This window comes from Gastrolobium bilobum, unplaced genomic scaffold (assembly GCF_033153095.1).
Source record: "Gastrolobium bilobum isolate Gb01-03AN ecotype WA unplaced genomic scaffold, APGP_CSIRO_Gbil_v1 utg18029, whole genome shotgun sequence".
Lineage (NCBI taxonomy): Eukaryota > Viridiplantae > Streptophyta > Magnoliopsida > Fabales > Fabaceae > Gastrolobium > Gastrolobium bilobum.
Genome location: NW_026898907.1, coordinates 35,538 through 55,038, shown reverse-complemented (window position 1 = coordinate 55,038; position 19,501 = coordinate 35,538). Strand labels below are relative to the sequence as shown.

The window sequence follows — 19,501 nt, the reverse complement described above, 5'->3', positions numbered from 1 at the left end:
TGATTTGGATACTCGAGTCAAAAGTTATGGCCTTCAGAAGTTTTATGATTAAATTAATTTCTTTTTTGGAAACAAAATATGACACGTGTCAACACTTGATGACTGATGAGTGACGCCTCATTGGGGCGTCACATGTGACGTCCAAAAGAGGCGTCACGCATCACATGTGACGCCCAAAAGAGGCGCCACATTGTGCAAAAGAGGCGCCACTATTCTCAGCCATGGTAGTGGAGCAGGTTATTTCTTTCTCAACAGGAGAAAAAGAGAAGAAAGCTCCATTAGGATGAGCATTATCATCCAGGTCCAAACAATCCTTAAATAAGTAGAAAGATACAAAGAATAGTGAATAAACATGACCTGAGGTTGAACACTATCTTTCATTTGAAAACTCAACTCACATTTTATTCTGTTTGGAATCAAATAAAATATAAATACAACTACCAAATTAAGATCTATTGTCAATTGCTTTACTCATTACTAGTGATTAAATGGAAGGAAGCAACAAGCCTACAAGGTGAGTAACACCGGTTATTCCCACAAAGCTAATGTAAACCAACTAACATAATGCCACATACTAAAATATTTTTAAAAAAATAGACATAACTATAAAAAATAGTCAACTAGATATCATACAAATCATACCTCGTGCACTCAGATGGAATGCCTTATTCTTTTTTGGGGGGGTAAGAAACAGATTTTATCGTAAAAGAATCCACAGATTTTGCACTAGACAGGACTTGATTCCTTGGTTTTGTAGCATCGGTAGTAATTTTGACTGGAACTAATCCATCAGAAGGAGCAACAAGCTTCAATTGACCATTTTCAACCATATTTCTTTGTGAAGTTAGCTTCTGATTCTGAGCACTAGCAGACAAATTTCCAAATGTGCCATTTAATTTATCACCTTATACATTGTCCAGCAATTTTGACGAATCTACCATTTCCATGCTTCGTAGAGCCTGTCCTTGTAACATGGAAGGTGACAACTTTGTTGGTGAATTATCATTGACAATTGGTAACCTTAATTCGGATGATTTTTCTTTAGGAGAAACCCATTTATCAAGTTGGTGAAGTATTTTGGAAGCCATCTCACTCGATTTTGAGGGTAAAGGGGAATAGCTCATACTAGGTATAGTATTGTCCACATTTTCTTCTGACAATTTTGTATGGCTACGCTTGACTTCATCCAGTAGAATAGGCTTCTGCATGGAAGATGAGGGTTGCTGAGCAGCATAAATACCCACTCCACTTCTAGCAACAGCTAGAGAGCTACCAGAAAGAGGTAAGCTTGAGCCTTTAGAATAGAGAAGATTAGACTTGTGACGGATTTGGTGGATACGACCAAAAGATCCTATATCATTATCCAATATTGAACTTCTATGCTTTAATGTATACAAAAATGAGAAAAGCAAAACACAAAATCTAGTAACATATCTAAAATATATATTGAAAAGACATGACTTATAACTAGCAAGTACTTGTACCCCTTTATTAGGTCCAGAAAGCATGTCATGATCCAATGCAGACCGAGTTGAAGATGACGGCTCACCTTCAACAGCAAGCCCACCACCCTGTAAAATTAGAGAAACCACATAAAAATTTTGATCCTAGAAACATTATGATCCAAAATGGTATTCAGGAAAAGGCAAACCTTGAGTGTGGAGGCTGGGTATATTCTGGCATATGGTGTTCGAGCCATACTATATATTGCAGATCTGCCAAGATTAGACTTGTGACGGATATGGAGGATACGACCAAAAGATCCTACATCATTATCCAATGCCGAACTTCTACGCTTTAATGTCTGCAAAAATGAGAAAAGCGAAACACAAAATCTAGTAACATATCTAAAATATACATTGAAAAGACACGACTTATAACTAGCAAGTACTTGTACCCCTTTATTAGGTCCAGAAAGAATGTCATGATCCAATGCAGACCGAGTTGAAGATGACGGCTCACCTTGAACAGCAAGCCCACCACCCTGTAAAATTAGAGAAACCACATAAAAATTTTGATCCTAGAAACATTATGATCCAAAATGGTATTCAGGAAAAGGCATACCTTGAGTGTGGAGGCTAGGAATATTCTGGCATATGGTGTTCGAGCCATTCTATATATTGCAGATCTTCCATGAGATCCTGGGGTCACAAAACCATTTTCATGAACAGCAGCATGTCTAGTAGCCTTTGGCACAATTGACATAATAGGGGATTTAAGAGGAAAGTTTTCTCTTTTTAGAAGAGTTGGATCCTCCCTTAGTACAGGATTTTGCACACCTAACATTGATGAGGAAACCTTAGAAGGTCTGCTCCCCATGTAAGCCTTTGCAAGCTCTGCAAGTGAAGCAACATCCTCGATGGGAACCTGTGGACATCACAAAGCAATTCATGTGGGACGGAGCACAATAGAGAAATCAATAATTTCCAATCCACAAGATACAACCAAAAATATATGTAGAAGATAACTATGAAGGTAAGTTCTCCTACACTTGAAGTAACATGTGGGGTGACAAAAAAACGATTTTCAATCCCGTTTTTTTGCGCAGGTGTTTTCGGATATTCTTCCCTTTGTCCGCAAGGCAACATTGGTTCTGAGGGATCCATTTCTTTCTTCTTCTCTTCTTCTCTTCTTCCCTGATAGGTGCATCCACAGTTCTTGAACGCATAAGTGTTGTCAAATGCTCAATCAGTGCTGTCAAATGATCAATCTCAAATCTGTGGATAATAGACAATGATCATGTAAAGAATCAAAAAAATATTTATGCCAAGAGGCATATTATTATCAAAGAACTCAGACTGGCAAGAACTAGATATAGACAATAGGAAGAAGTAAAATCAGGTTCGATAAATTATTCAAATGCTAAGAGCAAATATATATTCAACAACTAAATAACAAAAGCAATAATTTCTCATGCACATGATACAAAACGTGCCTGGAGAAAGTCTTCTGCTTTAATAGTTTCTCAAGCTCGGTTAATCCACCTTCATTAGAGAAATTAATTTGAACATCACCTTCACCAACTGCTCCTTGTTGCTTACCAGAGGAATTGTCAATCTGTTTCTCATTCAACAAATGACAAAAATAAAATTGCTTCCCCAATCAAAAGTTAACATTGCAACTACAATGCTGCATAACAATAGAAATGAAAAAAATATTATACAGCATTTTCAAGATCTTTGAATTCCACTAAGCAGCATTTTTTCAAGAACCCATATCCATATATAAAAACTTTGTATATGTTCCTTAGTATGTAACAATTAAATTCATAATGGAATACCAATTATGCTCATCATGAAGATGCAATTTCAAAGCACAAACACTAACTTCAATCAGCAGATTCTCACCTCTGCCATTTCAAATATATAAAAGTTGAATTTACTTAATCTCTTAAACAGAGGACAACAATAAAATCAGATATTGTTACCGACACACAAACATGGAGAAATCATACAAAAGAAAGAAAGAGAATGAATCTTTATTGAGAGAAATCTCCTCAAGGGTTTCCCGTTACAACTGAGCTGCTGCTTTGTTTTCTCAATACTAACATCTCTCCTCCACTACCTTCTAACCCTATTCCGATTTAAGCTAAACTTCTGTCCTTCCAACTTCTCTAAGCAACTACCTAAGTGATCTAACTAAATATTGACACCCTATTGTAACTACCCGTACCTAGATGTTGATATTTGGGAATCTCTACCAGATACACTACAAAGTACAAAATCATTCAATGTAACACCCCATATATATCCGGTAATGTTATCATAATATCGTATTAAGCTGCGCTTAATTAAAAATGCGGAATTACTTTTTCTTTTCAATTATGATGCCATTAACATTACCAACTTACTTAATAATCAATTAATAAAACATCGCCTGTATGTAATTGCAATAAAACAGCTAACTGAAATACCTCATAACATAGATAATATAATTGTGGCTCTAGTCACGGAACTACAACAATGTAGACCGGACCATCTAACAGTTTATACAACTCCAAACTATAAGTACTAACAGAAAGTGTCATGGACAATCCCCATGCTCACTCAAATAAGGCAACATGCCCAACATCAGTCTCAACAGCAACATATCATAAATAGCAGAAAACATAAACAGCATCCCAAATCCAGTCATGCTAACATAAAGCAGTAAAACATAATCAGCTAAGCTCCGGCCTCCTGCCGCCTGAGGCATCAGTACCTCTACTACCTGATCCTGAAATAAGCATTCCCCAAACGTGGGGTAAGATCTCTAATCTAGAAATCTCAGTAAGTCAGTGAGTCCTCAAGGATCTTCCACCCCAAGCTCACTTACATGTGCAATATAAGTTCAAAAGCAGTTTATCATTTATCATTTCTAAAACAATGCAATGCAGCAGATAATCATGTCATGTGTGTCAATACTAATCTACTGGCCAGAGACAGTGCAGGTATACGTCTATCACCTACACACCGTGCAAGTACCACTTGCATTCACCCCGGTACACCGTCTTGTATGGCGCTACATACTCAGGCTTCCCGTCAAGATGAAACAACACATGCATATTAAAAGCCATTACATGTAAAGTTCAATCAACATATCAATTATTCAAAAGCATGTACACAGCATGCATAAACCATACCCCCATGGGACATGGTGGAACCACAACATGGCTAAACCGAGGACACGAAAGCTTACCTTGCAAGCTAACTCCAAAAGCCAAGAGTCCACAGCTCAAAGTCCAAACACAGCAGATTCACATTAATTTTCCGGGATACTTTTTCGGCACACATTTATACCGACTAGCAGAACCGGTATCTGCATTTTTCTTCCGAAAAGCGACTTTCAGCATTCTTAATCACTTATTATGATTATTAAGCCTCATAAATAATTATTAGGGTCAATTATGGAATCATTTCCTAATTTTGCATAATTAATTAATTAAATACCTTAATTAACGGTGCGGGTTCTTACATTCAACACACTAGACTTGTAAAATCCCAAGGGCTAACTAGGGCTGCAGTGATCGCCGGTACAAAAGAGATGAGGCACGGACAAGGAGCAGCTTCTGACAGGCCTCCAACTAGAGGGTACATAAATGAATTGAATCAATACCCGAACGAGAGGGATCCAGAGGCTGTGCAGGTATGGGGATGGCTTAAGGGATTTAATATGTACTACCAATACTAACAAGATGCATCTACTTTTTGGTAGCCCATAACTTAAGAACTCCATAGTTAAGCGTGCTTGACTTGGAGCAATCCTAATTTTGCATAATTAATTAATTAAATACCTTAATTAACGGTGCGGGTTCTTACATTCACCCCACCTTTTTAGGATTTTGACCTCAAAATCAGAAACATACCTGGTCGAAACTCGTGGTACTGCCGGAGAAGTTCGTCCTCTCGCTCCCAAGTACCCTCCTCAGGAGTCCTTCCGGTCCACTGCACCTTGACCATCAGAATGATCTTGCTCCTCAGCTGCTTCTCGCCACGATCGAGAATCTTTAGTGGTCCTACGGGAGTCTTTAAGTTCTCCCGAACTTCCACATCATCTGGTTGCACCACGTGCGAAGGGTCTGCTATGTACCTCCGAAGCTGAGACACGTGAAACACGTCGTGGATGTTGGCCAGGTTCGGAGGCAAGGCAAGCCGGTAGGCAACAGGTCCTACTCTACCAAGAATCTGGTATGGCCCAATAAAGCGCGGGCTCAGCTTCCTCACTCCGAGTGCCCGTTCAACACCGGTGACAGGTGAAAGTCTCACAAACACGTGCTCACCCTCACTGAACTCCAGTGGTCGATGCTTGACATCGTAGTAGCTCTTCTGACGATTCTGCGCCTGCTTCAGCTTTTCCCTGATCATCTGGATCTGCAGGGTGGTATCTTGGACAAAATCCAAGCCAAACAACTCACGATCCCCAATTTCCGACCAGCAGGTAGGTGTACGACACCTCTTACCGTAGAGCGCCTCGTAGGGTGCCATGCCCAGGCTAGCATGGAAACTGTTGTTATACGAAAACTCTACCAATGGAAGGTACCTATCCCATGTCGAGACCTGCTCTAACGTGCAAGCCCGCAACATGTGCTCCAAGGTCTGGATAGTCCGCTCAGTCTGTCCATCAGTCTGAGGGTGATAGGCGGTACTCAATCTCAACTGCGTACCAAAAGCTCCCTGCAGCGCCTCCCAGAACCGAGATGTGAACTTCGGGTCCCTATCACTGATGATACTCACGGGCACCCCGTGAAGCCTCACAATCTCGCGAACATACAGTCTGACCAACTGCTCTGTAGTGAAGCTCACCTTCACTGGAAGAAAATGGGCAGACTTCGTCAGTCTGTCCACAATGACCCATATCGAGTCACAGCCAACCTGAGTCTTCGGCAAACCCACAACGAAGTCCATGGAAATGCTCTCCCATTTCCACTCCGGAATCTCAAGAGGTTGAAGTTTACCAGACGGCTTCTGGTGTTCAATCTTCACCTTCTGGCAAACCAAACACTTGGACACAAAGATAACAACATCTTTCTTCATGCCCGGCCACCAGAAGTTCTTCTTCAAGTCTTGATACATCTTAGTAGCACCAGGGTGGATAGAAAACTGACCCTTATGGCCTTCTGCCATAACCTCTTCTGTCAACGGACCTCGAGGAACCACAATCCTCCGCTGGAACAAAAGCAATCCATCATCATTCCAAGACACACCGTCTTGGTTCTTCACATAATCCAGACATTCTCTCTGAACTTGTGCCTCTTTAATCTTTTCTAGCAGCTCGTTCACAACATCAGATGCTTCCAACCCGAGAAGTACGCTCGCACACGGAGCGGTCACTGCCAAGTGGCGGAACTTCTCAACCACATCGAAGTTACCAAGTAGCAAACTGGATGAACTACTGGATTTCTGACTCAAAGCATCGGCTACCACATTGGCCTTGCCAGGATGGTACCTAAGCTCAAAGTCGTAGTCCTTTATGAACTCCATCCATCTCCTCTGCCTCATGTTCAACTCCTTCTGGTCGAACAGGTACTTCAAACTCTTGTGGTCACTGAACACCACAAACCTCAAACCAAAAAGATAATGCCTCCAAATCTTGAAAGCAAACACAATCGCAGCCAACTCCAAATCATGAGTCAGGTAGTTCTCCTCATGAGGCTTCAACAGCCTCGAAGCAAAAGCAACAGCTCTACCAGACTGCATCAGCACACAGCCCAGCCCCTTTCCAGAAGCATCGCAGTAAAGCTCAAACTGCTCCTCATGATCAGGAAGGATCAACACAGGTGAAGAAGTCAATCTCTCCTTCAACTCCTGGAAGCACGCCTCACACTCGTGAGTCCACACAAATGGAGTCTCCTTCCGGGTAAGGTGAGTCAAAGGGAGAACCATCGTGGAAAAACCCTTCATGAACCTCCGATAGTAACCTGCCAAACCTAAGAAGCTCCTCACCTCCGTAGCTGTCTTGGGTCTCTCCCAATCCAACACGGCCTCAATCTTGTTGAGATCCACTGCAACTCCATCTGCTGAAATCACATGCCCCAGAAACTTGACTGATTTGAGCCAAAACTCACACTTGGAAGGTTTAGCATAAAGCTTTTTCTCCTTCAGCATTTGCAGAACTATCCTCAGATGCTCCACATGCTCCTCCTCAGTCTTGGAGTAGATCAGAATATCATCAATGAAGACAATCACAAACTGATCCAGATACAGCTGGAAAATCCTGTTCATGTAATCCATGAACACTGCCGGCGCATTTGTGAGTCCAAACGGAATCACCAAATACTCAAAATGACCGTATCTCGAACGAAACGCGGTCTTCGGGACATCCTCCGGCTTCACCCGAATATGATGGTATCCGGACAGGAGATCAATCTTGGAATACACACAAGCACCCACCCCTGAGTTGATCCAACAAATCATCAATCCGAGGAAGAGGATACTTGTTCTTGATTGTCACCTTGTTCAACTGCCTGTAGTCGGTGCACAATCTCATTGTCCCGTCCTTCTTCTTCACGAAGATGACCGGTGCTCCCCAAGGAGATACACTCGGTCTAATGAAATCTTTCGCCGAAAGATCCTCAATATGCTTCTTCAGCTCAGCCAACTCCGGTGGCGACATCCGATAAGGAGCTAAAGAAATCGGCCCCACACCGGGCAACAAGTTAATGGAGAACTCTATCTCCCGCTGTGGCGGAAACTCAGGAATCTCCTCAGGAAACACCTCAAGGAACTCCCCCACCACAGGAATGTCAGTGATATCCTCCTGTGTCCCACTCACCAAACCACCCAACATGACATAACCCAATGCCCCTGCTCGCAGCGCTCTCCTAGCCTGCAGCAGTGAAATGTATGGCGATGAACTAGCTGTGGAATCACACGGAGACATCACCACTCGCTTTGCACAGCAATCAATCAAAGCACAGTTTCTAGACAACCAATAAATGCCTAGAATAATCTCAAGGTTGGCCATCGGCAATCCTATCAGATCTACCGAGAACTCACGGCCATCCCACTGAAACGCTACATCGCGATGTACAGTGGTAGAATCACAAATCTCTCCGGTGGCGGTAGTCACCCGCAATGGTGGAGAAAGCACAGCACTGGGCAACTCAAGCCCCAAAGCAATCGGGGTAGCAACAAACGAATGAGTAGCCCCGGAATCAAAGATAGCATCCACAAAAGAATCACCAATAGACACAGTACCTCTGACAAGGTTCGGAGCGCGGTCCGACTGCTGCCTATCCAGCGTATACACTCTCCCAACAGAAGGTGGCACCGCAGGTGCCGAAGAAGATGCCATCGGAACCATCTGCAAAGGAACTGCCTGAACAGCTGCAGCTCTCGCCGTCGAAGACGGACAATCTCTAGAGAAGTGGCCCTCCTTGCCACACTTGAAGCACAGCAACTGCCCCGTAGCACAGCGTCCCACATGCTCCTTCCCACATCCCGAACATCTCAGAGTGGTAGCAGGCCTAGCAGAACTCCCCTGATGGGAAACAACTCTCTTGAACTGACCAGGCGCCTGCCTAGTCGCTAACTGCTTTCCCTTGCCCTTATCAGCAAACCTCCTGTCCTTCCAAGAAATAGGAGCAGGAGTGGAACCACCTGTTCCCTTGCTCTCCTCAACCTTGGCCCTCTTGGCCTTGCTTGCCACGCAAACATCCTCGATGTCCTTACACTGCTGAACCAGTGCACCAAAGTCCCTCGAAGCAGCATCAGCAAGATGCTCAGCAATCACCTCACTAAGTCCCCTGCGGAACTTAGCTGCCAGAAATAACGGAGTAGGAGGAACCATCCGGAAGTGTGCAAACTTCACTAGCTCATTAAACTTAGCCAGGTACTCATCAACAGACATCGAGCCTTGTACCAAACGATCAAACTCTCCCTGCGCATCATAGGGAAAGTATCGGCCCAGAAAGCACTCCTCAAAGAATCGCCACGTCATGACACGGCCCTGCCTCTCAAAAGCATGAGAGGTGTGCGTCCACCACTCATGGGCATCGCCCTCCAGCATGTAGGTCGAGAACATCAGCTTCTGTGGGTCTGTACACTGCATAACCCGAAAGATCTTGTCCAGCAACTCTAGCCATCTCGCAGCAGCAATAGGATCCAGAGACCCCTCAAACACAGGTGGCTTATGCTTCCTGAAAGCATTCAGCCGGCGATCGATCACATCACGATCCTCAACAATCCCCACAAGGGGCTCCCCCGTCTCAGCGGCATGAGTAGCACTGCCGATGTGACTATGGCTCTCCTCCTGAACACTAGGTGGAGGCGGTGGCGGTGGTGGCGGTGGTGGTGGAGCCTGGCCAATAGCAGGACCAGCTCTCATCTCCTCCAACATGACTCTCATCATCGTCATGTTCGCCATCCTGTTCGCCTCGAGGACTTCCTCAGTGGTCCTTCGGTTCGCTTCACGAACCTCAGCTGCGGCTATCCGGTTCGCCTCGCGAACAGCTTCCATCATTGCCGCGTTGGCCACTCTAGCGGCCTCCTGATTGGCTAACCTAGCCGCCTGCATCTCAGCCAATGCAGTCAGGATAGGATCAGATTGATCCTCAGAAGTCTCTCGTGTTCTCCCGGACCTTACCATGACTCTGCATAAGTTACACAAATTATGAGTTGATCAGGCCCACGCAATGTGATCACATATACATCATCATAATAAAATTCGACGGAGTAACACAAAGACAGACACAACCAAACAACCTAGCAATTGCAATACATACAAGCTTTTCCCTCGAACCATTGCTCTGATACCATAAATGTAACACCCCATATATATCCGGTAATGTTATCATAATATCGTATTAAGCTGCGCTTAATTAAAAATGCGGAATTACTTTTTCTTTTCAATTACGATGCCATTAACATTACCAACTTACTTAATAATCAATTAATAAAACATCGACTGTATGTAATTGCAATAAAACAGCTAACTGAAATACCTCATAACATAGATAATATAATTGTGGCTCTAGTCACGGAACTACAACAATGTAGACCGGACCATCTAACAGTTTATACAACTCCAAACTACAAGTACTAACAGAAAGTGTCATGGGCAATCCCCATGCTCACTCAAATAAGGCAACATGCCCAACATCAGTCTCAACAGCAACATATCATAAATAGCGGAAAACATAAACAGCATCCCAAATCCAGTCATGCTAACATAAAGCAGTAAAACATAATCAGCTAAGCTCCGGCCTCCTGCCGCCTGAGGCATCAGTACCCATACTACCTGATCCTGAAATAAGCATTCCCCAAACGTGGGGTAAGATCTCTAATCTAGAAATCTCAGTAAGTCAGTGAGTCCTCAAGGATCTTCCACCCCAAGCTCACTTACATGTGCAATATAAGTTCAAAAGCAGTTTATCATTTATCATTTCTAAAACAATGCAATGCAGCAGATAATCATGTCATGTGTGTCAATACTAATCTACTGGCCAGAGACAGTGCAGGTATACGTCTATCACCTACACACCGTGCAAGTACCACTTGCATTCACCCCGGTACACCGTCTTGTATGGCGCTACATACTCAGGCTTCCCGTCAAGATGAAACAACACATGCATATTAAAAGTCATTACATGTAAAGTTCAATCAACATATCAATTATTCAAAAGCATGTACACAGCATGCATAAACCATACCCCCATGGGACATGGTGGAACCACAACATGGCTAAACCGAGGACACGAAAGCTTACCTTGCAAGCTAACTCCAAAAGCCAAGAGTCCACAGCTCAAAGTCCAAACACAGCAGATTCACAATCTGTTATGGACCAACAATACATCAACAACATGCACCACAAGCATACAATATTAAGACAACGCATTTTCATTACGTTTTCAAGTCTTAAAGCTTCTAACAAAGCCACAAGCCCTAAATCCCATGATTCTGGCTTAATCCATTAAAAACAGAAGTTCAACTTCATCAATCTAGGGTCTACAAACCCCCCAATAGCCTACTGTATGCACAGCACAGCTACTGTTCTGCGAAATCCCAGAATATCCGGATATCTCATTGTCCATATCCGGATATGCATATCCAAATATACAGATTCACATATCCGGATATCCAATATCTGGATATCCCAAAACCACGTATCCGGATATCCAATATCTGGATATCAGTTCGACAGATATCCGGATATCTCACGACAGAATGCAGTTTCTGCATTTTCGTGAAGATATCCTTCAAAGGTTCCCTTTTTACCGATTTTAAACACCTAATCATGCATTTCTAGATGTGTTAAGCCTCTCCCAACAACAAGTTATCATCTTTTAACCTTAACATGCATCAAGCTACCATTTTTAAGCATTAAACTCATGATTAAAGGTTGGTATACATACCAAAGGCCAAAACAGAAGAAGAGGCTGCTCTTTGGAGCTCACAATCAGCCCCTCAAGACTGACTCAACAAGGTGCACGAAAATGGATCAACAAGCTTGGACCTTTCAACACAAAGGAAGCTTCTTGGACCTCACAATGCCAAAACAAAGGCTTCCACACACAACCAACCCAAGTCAGCCTCAAAACCTCACACACAACAGCTCTCTCAACTCAGAAAAGACCAGCAATAGAGTCCCAAGGCTAGCTCTCACCCTCACCAAGTGTATCCCAAGTGAAAGTGTGAAGAAAATCAAGAAAGGAAGTGTCTTGGACCCAAAATGGAGGAGAAACCCCACAAGTCAGCCACCCTCACACACTCACGTAGAGAAACTGATTTCTAGGTTTTGTGCCCTTACAAAGGGTATTTATAGCCGAAGCCACTTAAACACACAGTATTAACTTTAATTGCTACGCTTAGCATTTTAATCCCAAACTTTGAATTCTGAAACTAAATAATATTCTAAGAATTATCATATTTTTCTTATAATTTTCTGAGCAACTTTCCGGTACGCGCTTTTCAGAGCCAGTACCGGTTTCCAGCACCAGTTCTCATTATCTGGACTTGAAACTCGTTTTACAAGTCCTACATATTATTCTATTAATTATCATGCACTTACATTAATTTTCCGTGATACTTTTTCGGCACACATTTATACCGACTAGCAGAACCGGTATCTGCACTTTTCATCCGAAAAGCGACTTTCAGCATTCTTAATCACTTATTGCGATTATTAAGCCTCATAAATAATTATTAGGGTCAATTATGGAATCATTTCCTAATTTTGCATAATTAATTAATTAAATACCTTAATTAACGGTGCGGGTTCTTACATTCAACACACTAGACTTGTAAAATCCCAAGGGCTAACTAGGGCTGGCAGTGATCGCCGGTACAAAAGAGATGAGGCACGGACAAGGAGCAGCTTCTGACAGGCCTCCAACTAGAGGGTACATAAATGAGTCGAATCAATACCCGAACGAGAGGGATCCAGAGGCTGTGCAGGTATGGGGATGGCTTAAGGGATTTAATATGTACTACCAATACTAACAAGATGCATCTACTTTTTGGTAGCCCATAACTTAAGAACTCCATAGTTAAGCGTGCTTGACTTGGAACAATTCTAAGATAGGTGACGTCCTGAGAAGTTTCTTAGGAAATGTGTGAGTGAGAACAAAGAACACTGACAAGTCTCGTGTTGGTTTATGGGGGCAGTCATAAATCCTGCAAGTAATCGAGCGTTACCACAATACTACCTATGTAGCACAACTAAGACAAGTCAAGAAAAATTAACTCCTTATGATGAAATGTGTGTTTTACTTGAATAAGCTATTCGACGAAATGAAGATATTCGACGAAAGGTAGAATTAGTACTGGTAACTGAAAAGATGAGGGAACATAGATTGAGATGATTTGGGTACGTAATGAGACGGCTCCTGGATGCTCCTGTAAGAACAAAAGTTTGTTACCAAGAGTTCGACACAAAGAGAGGTAGAGGTAGACCGAAACTTACCTAGGGATAAACAAGACTTAATGGAGTGAGATATAGATTGGCGGACGGTGTGTCTTAGGACGGAATGGAGAAAAGCTATAAGCAGGGTGGAAGGTTAAACCCGTTCTTATTCCTATGTTCCAGATGGTCCCTTTTTAGTCCTTTTCCTCTTCAATCTCCCCTCTTTCTTTTCCCTTTTTTGTCTTTTATCTTATTTCTCCCTTCCCCAATTTTTTATTTTTATTTTTATTTTAGTATTTATTTATTTATTTATTTTTATTTATTTTATTTTATTTTTATTTTTATCTTATTTTATTATTTATTTATATCTTATTTTAGTATTTATTTATTTATTTTATTTTTTAATCTCCTCTTATTTATTATTGAGTTCATCTACCACCGACCCCAATTAATTTGAGTTAAAGGTGTTGTTGATGTTGTTGACAAGCATCTTACTTAACCACCATGTGATTCGATCCAGGCTTGAACAATTGTTTTCAGGTGACAAGTTCACAAGTTCTAGCCTATAAATGACGTCTATTGACCTCAAGCACATGCTTCTAAACCTCTGTCCAAGGTAGAACTACGGTCAAACACAATTTGGAGAACATCCCACAAGAACCCTTAAAGAGGGCCCTAGTTGATCGGTCATCCTGACTAAGCTCACTTTGGAATGCAATATAAACAAGCTATGAGAGACATATTATGACACTTAAAATCCTTAACTCCAACAATAATTCAACAGATACAGAGGTAGGAATAGTAAAAAAATAAAATATTAGAGGCAAAAATATCAATTTGACTTCTTAAAGCAAAAACATAGAGTAAAGTATATTTAATGTAATATTAAAAATTGTGGTCAAACTAAGAATGGCTAAAAATATTTTTGTCGCCAGGACGAAATATAAAAATGAAACACAATTTATCATAAAATCAAACACATGGACATTACACCCCAAAAATGAATTCTTAATCAAGAGGTGTAAACGGTGTTATAATTTATAACAAACAGAGAGTATGCATACTTACAAAGGTAGCTTCTTCATGATGATTGAGCCTAGCTTCATGTTCCCTTTCTGTACCAAAAAATAAAAAGCAAATAATAATAATAATATATCCATACAATGTATGTTAATAAAGAAATCATGGAATCAAGCGATTAAATTTCATATCAGTGAAGAAAAACAGATAACATTAAAAAGACAAAAAACAAAAAGGAAATCATAGAAAAGTTACAAACCAAAAAGTCAACTGCTGTAACCAGGAGCACAAACATAAAATAGGGAGAAAAAAATAGGTACAGAATTTAACATGCTTAAACCTACAACGAACTATAGGCCTACCTCCACAAGTAAAACATAAAAATTACTATGGCCAACCATAGACTTCTTATCTACAAATTAGTGCAGTGAAATATTTTACTCATTTCTTCCTTGTCTATCTACTAATATTTTACAAAATAATACCTTTATCGTGGGAGATTAGTGGGACTTTATTAATACTCCCTAGAAAGACCAACCGGACAGCTATTTCTAACCTATCAGCATGTAAAGAATAATTGTATGTTGAATACAAGACTTCTTAAAGCAAGGAATAGCAACAGACAATTAATATCAGAGGGTCACAAAATGAAAGAAAAATTTGGGCACAAAAATTCAATTAGTTCAAAATGCAAGATGATGATGATATTAATAATAATAATAATAATAATAATATAATCCATCTCATCTATCTCCTAACTTAACTGCTTTTAAAAAATGATGCTTATCAAAGATGCTGATAACTGAAACTTGTACTGAATAATTTTCTCATAAAAACCCTAAGAATAATGCCACTAACTAGAAACGACTAACCCACCCAACCCAATTTACAAAATCTCAATTTAGGAGGGTAAAAAAAAAAAAATTAAAAAAGAGAGCTATCAATTAGAAACACAAAACACTCCTCATGTTGAAAAGATTAAGAAAATTATTTAAAACAAAAAGCACACTAACTAACCTGAAGAAGAGGGAGGGGGAAGGGGAGGAAGTCGCTTGCGGAAAAGAGAGCAGAAGAGAGAGTGAGCGTTATAAGTGATGAGTCTGTGGACAGGATCAACCAGCTTCGACAACCAACCATTGTTCCTGTTAGGGTTTCTCAGGGACGTCGGCGGACGTTCATACGGCGTCGTCGTTTGGTTCCTGCGAAGGGGCTTTTGTGGAACTTTCCTCTGGTTCCCAACCCTGCTGCTGCACACGGCTTCTCTTTCTCATCCGTCGCCATTTGATTATTCAATCACACTCCGAGAAGAAACAGCCACTCTTGATAAAAATAAAATAAAAAGTGCACACACTGCAAATTAGGGTTTTAATCCTAGAGACCAGAGAGAAATATAACTACGTGAGTAATATAATACAATATTTATAATTACTTAAACACCATAATTATTCACGAATCATTATAATCTTTAGGAAAATCTTTTATATTAAAATTGATTGTCATTATGATTTTTCTACAAGATATATCAAATGTTACTCCATATACAAGCATGATTTTTCCATATGATGATTTCCGATATCAACATATAATAATGTTTAATTACAAGGATGGAAAGATATTATAAAAATGAATTTTTATAATAAAAAAATTATTATAACAAAAATTTGGTTTGTGATTTAAATTATAATAAAAATTATTATTAATAAGGAAAACAAAATAAAGATTTGATTTGTGATTTAAACTAAAAAAACAATTTGAAAAATCTGTAAAAATAAAGAAAATAATTAAATAAATATTCTAAATCTCTAAGGAGGAAGGATATTATTTTTGAAATTGAAATTAATGATTAATGCTATAACCTAAATTAGGCGTGATTGCCTCTTGATTGAAACCCAATTTAGACGTGATTGGTGACGTGTCAGGTGTTGAAATGTGTCACATTTTTAAGCTTAGAAGCCTATGAGTTCTGCGTTTGTGATTTAATATAAAAAAAATAAAGATTTGATGTGTGATTTAAATTAAAAAAATAAATTTTTATTTTTATTATAAAAAAATTTGGTTTCTGATTTAAATTAAAAGTAACAATTATTATTAATAAGGAAAACAAAATAAGGATTCGATTTGTGATTTAAACTCAAAAATCAATTTAAAAAATATGTATTAATAAAGGCAATAATTAAATAAATATTCTAAATCTCTAAGGAAGAAGGATTACCTGATTTAAATTATGTTTGTGAGAAATAAAATATATTAAATTAGATGTCATTGCGTAGATCTCGAAAAGTTATGTGGAATCAAAAAAAGAATTACCTGATTTGGATACCCAAGTCAAAAGTTATGGCCTTCAGAAGTTTTATGATTAAATTAATTTTTTTTTAGAAAAAAAACATGACACGTGTCAACACCTGATGACTGATGAGTGACGCCCTATTTGGGCGTCTCCCCTTAGGGTGAGACGCCTCAATAGGGCGTCTCCTCTTAGGGTGAGACGCCTCAATGGGGCGTCACATGTGACGCCTAAAAGAGGCATCACATTGTGCATAGATCCGTAATTATTCTCAAAACTGTAATAAATGCATAATTATTTTATTAAAAAGCATTAAATTAATTTTGTTTCCATTATATATGATATAACTTATCCAACTTAAATAATATCAAATATTTCAAACAAATAGATACAATATTAAAATAAAAACCAGTCATGAAACAGGTATAATTGACGATAGATTTGGCAATTTTAAATACGTAAAAATTTAAAAATATTATTATAAATAAATAAAAAATATTTATCGTGTTAATTATTATTTAATTTTAATAAAATTAAATTAAAGTTATTATGAAGATAATAATAATAATTGTTTATTTATAATTTTAATAGTTAGTTATTAATTACAGTGAAATCATAAAAGTGGAAGGGAAAAATTTGGGCCACTCTTGTAAGAGCCTCGGTCTCACTATCCCTAGCGGATGTGGAAGTTACTTACTCCCATAGTCTCACTACCCCTAGCGGGACTGTTAGGGTGTCATCATGTGGCAGTTACTTACTCCCATAGTCCCATTAATATAGATTAGAAACTAATATAATTTGAATTTTTTTATTTTTAGTATATTTCTGTAAAAAAATTAATATTATTTTCTCACCTTTTACAACAACAAAAAAGTAAAACAACCATGTATTTTTTTCTTTGGTTTATTAAGGAAAAAAAATATAAAAGATTAAATTTAGTGTTATTTCGACTTTTGTTATTCGATGTAATGCATTACCCTTCTTTACAAAATATTTTTTGAATAATTACTCTTGAACACAATATAAAAGATGAAATTTACTTGTCCTCATCGCTATCCTCGCTAGTTGGGGTTTAACGAGGAGTGATTTTTCAATTGAAAATGTTGAGCATCAGGGTTGTAATTTAAGGATAAGAGTTCTAAGAGGGATTCTGGAGTGAAAAATAGAGAAGTTATAGCCTTAGATTCTATTGTTGAGAGGTTCAAGAACAGAGTTTTATGCTTTCCAAGAACACCATCTCCAAGATTTTATGAACATAGTAAAGATTATGTGGTCTTTGAACATCAGTTCTTAGTTTTATGCAATTGATTGATTTGGTATCAGGTATAGCATGGTTTCTTTTTTCTTTTTTCTTTAAACTAATGTTTATCTTAGTTTTTAGAAGGGTTAAGCTAATAGGGCTCATCTAGGAGACTAATCAGTCCTATACATAACATTTGTCTTGTCTTGGTTCTGGTCTAGGTGATTCAACTTAAAGGAGGGGACTTAGCATGTCTTTCTGGTTTGCCTTTGTCATGATACAGTATACACTCCCCCTTAAGCTTAAGTTTACTAAGCTTTAAGCTTGTTACAAGTAACAAATCCACAAATATCAGAGTCCATCTTAACCAAAGAACTCGGGCATCTAACAACCTTTTACCAAATTGTAGAGATTCATGTACTGAACTAATAGAGAATGTTTCAAATTTTCGCACCCTGTGTTGTGCTGGAGAATAGATTGATGGTTTCATTAATTAGATGAAAAAATAGCCATTAGATAATAAATGTCGAAGAAATATTTGCTTAGCTTTATGATAAAATGCAATTTTACGATGGTATAATATCCAACAAATAGTAAGTCAGTAACCTGGAATTTCTTTTGGGAATATATAATCCATGTATGTAGCCGTAAGGTTTCAATTAACTGCTCACTTTTAATTATATTTTTCTTGGAAATTACAATATTCTATTATTTACTCTTAATTAGTAGTACAGGTCATAGCAAGCCCAGCTGATCTTATCAAGGTGAGGAGAGGATGCAAGCAGATAGCCGTATGGTGAGCCAAGTTCATCAACCTAGGTATTCTATTCAGGACAAAATAGTTCAAGCTGAAGGATTTAAAGGACTGTGGAAGGGTGTTTTTCTTAATATCCAAAGAGCCTTCTTAGTGAGCATGGGAGAATTAGCCTGTTATGATCATGCTAAACAATTTGTTATTAAAAATAGGATAGCTGAGGATAATGTTTATGCCCACACATTAGCTTCCATCATGTCAGGTCTTGCGGCAACTTCTTTAAGTTGTCCAGCTGATGTAGTGAAGACTAGAATGATGAATCAAGCAGCTAAAATGGAAAGTCAATTCTTATATAGTAGCTCTTATGATTGCTTGGTAAAGACAGTTAAAGTTGAAGGAATAAGATATATAAGAGCACTGTGGAAAGGATTCTTCCCTACATGGGCAAGGCTTGGCCCATGGCAATTTGTCTTCTGGGTTTCCTATGAGAAATTTAGAAAAATTGCAGGGCTCCCTTCTTTCTAATATCAAGTTTTGATTTATACGTACTGGCAGACTTTTATTCATGACAAATTCACAATTCACAGCCTCCAGAGTACACACACCCATATATTTTCTCCTGTTTATACTATTATTTGGAAACTTCCAATTGATACTTCTTTAACCTTTCAACTTATAAAGTGTTTACTCTTATTACTTTTTTTGTTCATTTTAATTGAACACTGTTCCAAATGTTTTTGGGGGAAATGTCTGCCGTAAAATAAAAAGTATTTTTCTCCAAAAAATATATTTCTTAGGGATAAAATTTACTCACAATTCTTATATAGACTAATTATATAAGTTTCTTTTTTTTATAATTACCAATCGGTGTTCGAAGCCTTAT

General features: G+C 39.0%; 1 protein-coding gene, 1 long non-coding RNA gene and 1 pseudogene across 2 annotated transcripts; 1 reads left to right on the top strand and 2 right to left on the bottom strand.

Annotated features, from left to right (window-relative positions):
* Positions 1 to 443: 443 nt before the first annotated feature.
* LOC133285317 (nuclear pore complex protein NUP1-like) lies at positions 444 to 3,356 on the bottom strand (annotated as a pseudogene).
* A 618-nt stretch (positions 3,357 to 3,974) lies between these two features.
* On the bottom strand, positions 3,975 to 15,707 carry LOC133285318 (uncharacterized). Its single transcript, XR_009747988.1, has 3 exons — positions 15,358 to 15,707; positions 14,389 to 14,435; positions 3,975 to 4,215 (listed from the first exon to the last, which is right to left on the bottom strand). It is a non-coding gene; the product is annotated as an uncharacterized LOC133285318 (long non-coding RNA).
* A 1,331-nt stretch (positions 15,708 to 17,038) lies between these two features.
* LOC133285316 (mitochondrial uncoupling protein 3-like) lies at positions 17,039 to 19,143 on the top strand. Its single transcript, XM_061482533.1, is given in 3 exon segments — positions 17,039 to 17,047; positions 18,599 to 18,634; positions 18,637 to 19,143. Coding segments are annotated over 3 exon segments (552 nt in total).
* The last annotated feature ends 358 nt before the right edge of the window (positions 19,144 to 19,501 follow it).